Below are 7,906 nucleotides of genomic sequence, written 5' to 3' on the forward strand. Positions count from 1 at the left end.
TTCAGTCCAATCTGGAATTAGTACTGGCTGCCTTCCGGATCATCCCTAGGAGTAAGCTTCTGCCTTTACCAATGTAAAGAGAGTGGAAAGCAGCCAATTCCACACCGATATAGTCTTGCTGTTGCAAACATGCTGTATATATGACTCAAGATGTCTGCTTCTCACCAAGCTAACAAGGGTAATTACTAATGGACAATAGAAAAGGCGTCCTTTCATTTCTCTAGCTTGGAGGAGTATGTCAAAGGATTATTTTAAAATGTAGGGGGCTACAAAGGAATCTGAAATATTTTTATTAACAATGAACCTCGAGTGAGATATTTGAATTTATTTTTTATTTTCCTTAATATAATGCAATAAATAAGACTATTTTTGTATGTGTGTATGTACAGAGAAGAGCCTGGTGTGATTGTGATCATAAAAAGCTTTTGAAATGCAATAACAGTGTAGTGAAACTTCACATTAATCTCAGCCTCTTATTTCTGGTGTATTTTAGAAAGAGCTGATAATTTAGCTGTTAATAATATTAATTATGGAAGAATCGAGAGTGAAAATGCAAAACGTTTCAGTGAATTTAATTTGTTTAAATGCCAGCTCTGGGCAAAAATTAAAGATGATAATGTGATTAAATGATCCTGAATCATAGCAAACCATGAGTTTGATTTTCATCTGAAAAATATTCACCCGAAGCCCTTCACTATAGTTTATTGAATTTGATACTCCAAAATACTTTAAACGTCTTTTTCAAATGTTTGGTTTTACATGAAGGGAAACACGGAGAGAGTTTTCATTTCATTACATTTATAAGGATGATGCCGTTATAATCCTCAGGCTCCATTTTTTTGGTGGTTTCAGAGTAACAGCCGTGTTAGTCTGTATTCGCAAAAAGAAAAGGAGGACTTGTGGCACCTTAGAGACTAACCAATTTATTAGAGCATAAGCTTTCGTGAGCTACAGCTCACTTCTTCAGATGCATATCGTGGAAACTGCAGCAGGCTTTATATGCAATGTCCGTTGAAAGTTATTGCTTCTTAAAATATCTTCCTGTATTCAAAACCTTAACCAAGGAACAGGTGGCTCTGATAAAAATGCAACAGTACCTGCAATTTAAATAACACTTGATGAAGTATTTACTTTTTGTTTAAACGATTCACTTCATCCTCTGTACAGAGGAGGCTGCAGGTGTTTTTAGCACTTGCAAGAGAAGCGGCTGAGCGCTAAAATCAATCATGGCTCCGAATGTCCCATTTCTATTAAAAGGAGCTGGCAAGCACTTTACATGTGATCGTGGCATTTAGCAGAATACACTGCAAACTATAAAAAAACACCCCTCATTTCCGGAAACACCTCTCTGCTCTGATCACTTAATAAAGAAGGTTCATCTTATTTCCAGATAAAGACACCAGGGCTGCTGTGATCCAAACGTATTTGACATTTGCAAGGTTTGGGGACTACAGTCTGTAGTCTACGTTTCCCATTCACGATACTTATAATGGAGGAGGTGAGGAAGAAAAATATTTCTTCACATGCATAGCCTCAGTATGGTTTTCTGGCGAGAAGAGGGGTGTAAATATGAAGTAGAAAAATATCAGACAACAGTGTGCACCTATATAGACAATGCTGATTGGGGGTACATAGTGGTGGGTGTAACTACATTTAGATATTCTATTTAAAAATGAATGATTAGTTGCAGCATTTTCAATATTTTAGAGTCTTTATACAAACTAAAAGTCACTGGTGTTGATAACTTCTGATGCATTTCGCTTGGCAGAGCCTAAATAGAATGGAAAAGGCTAACATATTATTACAGGTTTCAGAGTAGCAGCCGTGTTAGTCTGTATTCGCAAAAAGAAAAGGAGTACTTGTGGCACCTTAGAGACTATCCACGGTATGCATCCGATGAAGTGAGCTGTAGCTCACGAAAGCTCATGCTCAAATAAATTGGTTAGTCTCTAAGGTGCCACAAGTACTCCTTTTCTTTTTGCATATTATTACAGTTATTGAAGGTCTCACAGTGACTTGCCTAAGCTAAGATTTTATTTTCCCACTAGCCATTTTTTTTTTTTTACTCTTCCTACAGCGCAGCTGCCAGTTTACTTCACTTTGAATAACTCAATATTTCCAGCCCTGTTTTGATCAGTGCACAGTTCATGTTCGGTTGACTTTGCTGCAAGGGCCTCCAGAAGTAGGTGGAATCCCGCTGGTGGACGTCAGGGGCTCTTGTAACTCAAAAGAAAGAATTATAGCATTTCCTGAATTCAGTCGGAAACAGCTGTTGAAAGTTTCTCGTGAACTGAGAGGCGGCACAACTCAAGAGGCGTCTGTCCCTCTCCCTGCTAGTTGTAACCTCCTTCACGGCTAACACCACACATGCAGTTCAACAAGAGTGCGCTTTGCGTTTTGAACTGAAATATGCAATCAACTTGGCAAAAGTTACAAACGATGTTTAAAATGTTTTATTTTCTTTAAAAATATTTACAGATCTGAAATATGTTTTTTTTTATTTTATTTTCAAGTGATAGAATAATATTCAGGAAAAGGGGGGGGGTGTTGAAATTGGCCTATACAATTGCAGAGACAAATAACCAAGTGCCCTGGGCCTTTTCCTACCTGCACATGTAGATAGAGAGACGGCTGCACTTTGTTTTTAAAGTCCCGTGAAGCTCAGAAAGTCAGCTATGTCTGGTGGGATAATGCATGGCGATCGTACATAAAAACACTATGCCAGCCTAGAACATAAACAAACAAATCGAGAAGATCCGATAAATAAAAATAATGAATACACATGGTGTATTTCTTAACATTGCAAGAAGCACATTTGGTTTCCAGTGGATACAGACGGGTGAAATCTATGGAAGGTCATGGCGGCCATCGGAGAGCTATACAGAGAAGGAGACAGTGCCGTCGGCTTTCAGAGTCAGTAGTCGATCTTGTTGTAGAGATTATAGAGAGGTAAGGCTGACAAGTTGCTGCCTGGGTAGTATAAAGGGGCTGGGAAGGCGATCGACCTGGGCACTGGCACTCTCAGAAGGGAATTGTCTCTGAAAACCAGGGGCATCCCCACTAATGTCTGAGCTGAGGCATGAGCCATATTGGCCGCCTCCAGTTCTGCCGAGAGTTGCCTTTTCCATTTGTTCCTGCGGTTCTGGAACCAGGTTTTCACCTGGGTCTCCGTCAGCTGCAAACTGGAGGCCAAGCAGGCCCTCTCCGAGCTGCTCAGGTATCGCTTCATGTCAAAGGTAGATTCCAACTGGTACACTTGGCTCCGGGAGAAAACGGTGCGGGTCTTCTTTTTGGCTGAATTAGCCTGCCTGTCCCCTCCGTCCCTTTGTCTCTCCCCAGAAGACGGGGAGTTTGGAGGGAAGTGTTTCTCTTTTTCCTCCTTCAAGTCCTGTTGGGATTGGGAGAGGAATTGCGTCCTGTCTGTATTCACCGTCATTGCTCCTCCATTCCCCTTTGGATTGCCTTGAAGAAAACGAACAAACAAGCAAACAAACAGAGATATTCCGCATCAGACACTCTACAGCGTATCCAAAAAAAAAAAAAAAAAAAAGCTCTAAACATAGCAAACGCTCATTTTTACTAGCTCCACCAGTGCACAGACACTAGCTAAAGAAAATCAAGTCAATTTCACAGCCGCAATGTGCAGCTCCAAAGTTCCAGTTCATTCTGTTTCCAAGCTCAAGTGTTGAGGAAAGCCAGCTTCCAGAATGAAGAGGTTCTTTACTTTTAAAATACATCCCTTCTATCCTCCGTGAAAATACGTGAATAACAAGGAGTTGGGGGGGAGAGGGGGAATGGTTGGTTGGTTGTTGTTTAAAGGTGTTTCTTTCCTACAGCAGAAGAGCTGGTAGATCTTACTTTATAGCATAACATTCCACAGCCCGTTTATTCCCAAATAATGCTAAGAACTAACAGCTTTCTTCCCCTTACGCGGGAGCTGTAAAAAAGAACAATCTAAGAAAAGCACAGTTATCAATCATGTCAAATGGATAATCGTTCACAAGGGAAGGAGGAAAATATGCAGGGAAAGGACAAAAATCTAAGGTATCTCTAAACCTTTTGTACCAAATCCGGTAAGGATCCGACACGAACTCAGTTTGGCCAGAAATCAGCCCAAATGTTCCGTGAAACACCACCACCAACAAAAACGAAAGAAAAGAACACGCTATGTACATGTTACCGTTTGACAATAGATGTTTTCAAAGGGCTTGTACACCCAAACGCCCGAGACACTGATTTCCCCTGCGTTTAGACAGACCCCTATAAACTGGTCACAACATACTGTATATTCCACGCTAAGATGTAAATGAAAAGGTTTCACCAACTAAAAACCCGAGCGAGAAGAGCGAATGCACGGTGGAGAGCTGTCATTCTAGATATTAACATCTAGCGAGGTGGAGATCTACATACTTCCTAAGGAGGCAAATTTGTCCAGTACTTACTGAGACACGTGAAACTGATGGGCTGGTGTTTGTGGCAAGTTTCTTTGGGGCCCTGCGTCTCAGGACAGAAGCAGCCGTGATGTTTCCAGCTCTCCTCCGGCTCCTCTTCCTCTGAGGACACGGACAGACTTAGCTTCCTGCCCTGCCAGGCGCCCGCTGCCTTGGAACTGGGCTCCCTGCCCCCTTCCGAGGTACCGCTGCCCAGGATGGACTGGATGGTAAAACTGGAGATCGGAGCGGCTGCGGGGCAACACTTGCTCGGGTCTTCTTTGTTGCTCATCCTGGGTTCATAAGAAATAAGAGGAAGAAAGCTCTCCCTTTAGAGCCACTGTCGGGGAAGGTGTGTGTGAGTGCGTGTGCCTGAGGGTCTGGGGCGGCTGGGGGGGGCTTGGGTTTCTTGTCTGGGCTTGTTTTGGTTGTGTTTTGGGGTGTGTTTTTGGCGTGTCTTTGCAGGTTTTCCCTGAGCTTGCCCAGCCGGAATGCATGCTCCTTTCTCTCTCAGATCTCTACTGATCTCCAGGCGGCGGGGTGGCGTGGCTTCATTTGCATGGAGGTTACATCTGCCAGGGCCAATCACAGACTGCTGGCAGCCCCGGAAAGTTTCAAAATTCTAGCCCCCCGCAAGCCCGCTGGTTTTCGGGGGGCTGCTGGCTGAAGTCAGCAGAACTGGATCGCAGCCGCTCATTAAGCTTACAAGTGAAGGGCTCAGTTTAAAGCCGGCCGCTAATAGGGAGAAAATAGATGGCAAACAAGCATCTGTCTACGTGTCTACTCCTTCTCCATCACCTCGTTTGTAACGTTTTGGGTGGAAACTGCGGGTGAACGGATGTGGTCTGAATCGCTTATTTAAAACAGGGGGTTGTTGTTTAAATAAACACATTGTGCATGTCCGTGGGTTTTTGCTCGTGAAATTGATTTGCTAGTCTGCTGCCTAACAAGCAACATTTGAGCATACAGATTTAAAGACAGGAGTTTTGACGCTGCACATAAAATGATATAGGACGTCGAGTAAATGACTCCCTTTTCATTTTGTCCTTCCCAGTGTAAGGGGAAATGCTTTTGTATATTTCCAAATGAACTTTTCAGGAGCCGGGGAGCATTCCTACACCAGAGAGAACACAGCCCCAGCAAAAACAGGCAAACCTGGGAGCAGAAAAAAAAGCCTCGAATTTATTATCATTATTTAAAATAAAAACGCAAGCAAATTAGATTTAGAAAATTCCAGGTGGTAGAGGAGAATTTGGTTTGATTAAGGCACCGGCTTCCATTTTGTAACTAATATCCTCTCTCCGACCTAAAGAAGGGGTAATTTAAACAAGAAGCGTCTGTTGAGTAACTCCCCAACAACGTCCTAATTAATTATTGGCTGTTTTCAGTGGGCCCCTGAATATTATCTAACAACATCCACCGAAAGATCGAAATGGCCCCCGTGCAGGACTGAATGAATCTCCATCCCAAGTTTAACTGCTTGTCTTTAAGACATTGAGCCAGCCAAACAGCTCACGAGTTATATCAGGCTCACAAAGATCTGACTCCTTTCCGGGTGAGCCAGATTTGCCGCTTGTACACTGCTGGGAGATTGCGGGAGAGATGAAAAGACTAAATGGATTTGAGTTGCCTGGCGCCAAGAAGCCTAGGCAAGGGACATTTAGTAAAGGTATCAATGGTAGGATGCAATCCAACCTAGGAAACGCATTTCCTATCCCAAAACGATGCAGGTACATCCCTAACCTCCCCCGGGGGATGTAATAAATCTTTGTGTGCAGCCAGATACCTATATCCATATTAAAATCCTGTTCAGGTGGCATTTCTATTGGGATTTACAAAATTAATTGTGATCGTTGTAACTACACTGGCACTCGCTTCACTTCCTCTGGGATTGTACATCCTTCATCCAAGACATGAAATTGGAAAGGAAAACTCTCTCTTTCAAAGTCTTAAAACCACTTCCTCTAGAGGAGTTCAATGATAACACGATCATTAAGGGTTGCAACCATCCCGCTCCTTAATCCCGTTACAATTTCATTAGGATAGGAGGTTACTTATTTTACAACAGTACGTAAGGTGTATTCTAGTTGGCAGAGATGAAGAAGGATGTAACCTGTACTAGTGGCAAATCGGCAGCGATTTGAAAGCTCAGTTCACTGTTGGTTTAATTAAAGCCACTACTTCAGGATTTACACAAATGCACAACATAGGTACAGTACACCTGGTCAAAATCTGCCTTATCACAGCAGGGAAGTCTGCATACTATAACTTCTTTTCCTTTACCTTCTACAGACATTTCAAAGGGAGCTGGCGGTTTTCCTAAAGTTCAAAGCTAAATGTTGTGGCCCGGGCCTTCTAGCATGAGAACCTCTGCATTAATTGGAGGGCCAGTCAATTCCTGTTTCCCCCCGAACTTCCTATTTGTAACCGTGCTATCATACAGTGAACATGTTACTTGCTGCAATATATTATCCAAAGATCATATTCTCACCTGATTTGGATAGCACCATGTCACCGTTGGCATATGAAACATTTGAAAGCAATATGATCAGGAGAATTTCGAAATCTTGTTTAGCTACAGAACTGCATCGGACACGGAAGCACAAGGTTCATAAACAGGTCTGGGAAAACCACACTGAAGACTCCGCGTACAAGGGGGAAGCTATTCCGCTAAGAGAAATGCGCAGATAACTATTCTCCAACTTTCAGAGTAACAGCCGTGTTAGTCTGTATTCGCAAAAAGAAAAGGAGGACTTGGGGCACCTTAGAGACTAACCAATTTATTTGAGCATGAGCTTTCGTGAGCTACAGCTCACTTCAGTCCCCGTGCGTTAGATTACATACATTTTCTGATATCCTTATTGGCTTGTGGATGGGTTCAAAACATTTTTTCAACCCAATCTTACACTGTCCCTAATCAGGTTACACAGGGGAAAGAGATCCATGCCTTCTGCCTTCAAGCAAAATGGATCCCACCAAAAAGGGCTGAGGTGAGAGGAGGAAATGGGTTTCTCTTTCCTCTGGTCACATATACTGGGGACCCCCTGCTTCAATCTGTTGATTCTTTTAATAACATGTTTGTTCACCCTCCACCCCCAAAAAATAAAAAAAAACAAATCCGGGCGCGGGGTGGGAGAGAGTGAATGAGATGGAAATATACAAATCAATATAGACAAATGTCAAGACGTTTTAAAATGACATTTTCATTAACTCCAAGTCACCGTATTATGTCTGGTATATTGAATAAGGTACTTATAATATAATTAGGTATAGCGAGATGACGACTGTTACCCAGACCAGCTGCATAATCTTTAACTACTTAACTACTTGATAGACTCATTAATGGACTAATTGATTAGGAAAAGTGTTCCAACTCCTCTCCCTGCGAGGGGCAGGTGCTGTCCTGCTTTACCACATTAACCTTTTCTGTGCTTTTCAACGGGGTCGAGACACATTACAAATGGTCAGCTTTAATC

General features: G+C 42.6%; 1 protein-coding gene across 1 annotated transcript; it reads right to left on the reverse strand.

Moving 5' to 3' along the window:
• Positions 1–2,914: 2,914 nt before the first annotated feature.
• Positions 2,915–4,722, reverse strand: HMX2 (H6 family homeobox 2). Its single transcript, XM_073354962.1, has 2 exons — positions 4,443–4,722; positions 2,915–3,462 (listed from the first exon to the last, which is right to left on the reverse strand). Exons 1-2 carry the CDS (start codon positions 4,720–4,722, stop codon positions 2,915–2,917), a joined length of 828 nt encoding a protein of 275 aa, XP_073211063.1.
• Between the last annotated feature and the right edge of the window lie 3,184 nt (positions 4,723–7,906).

Source organism: Lepidochelys kempii, chromosome 7 (assembly GCF_965140285.1).
Source record: "Lepidochelys kempii isolate rLepKem1 chromosome 7, rLepKem1.hap1, whole genome shotgun sequence".
Lineage (NCBI taxonomy): Eukaryota > Metazoa > Chordata > Testudines > Cheloniidae > Lepidochelys > Lepidochelys kempii.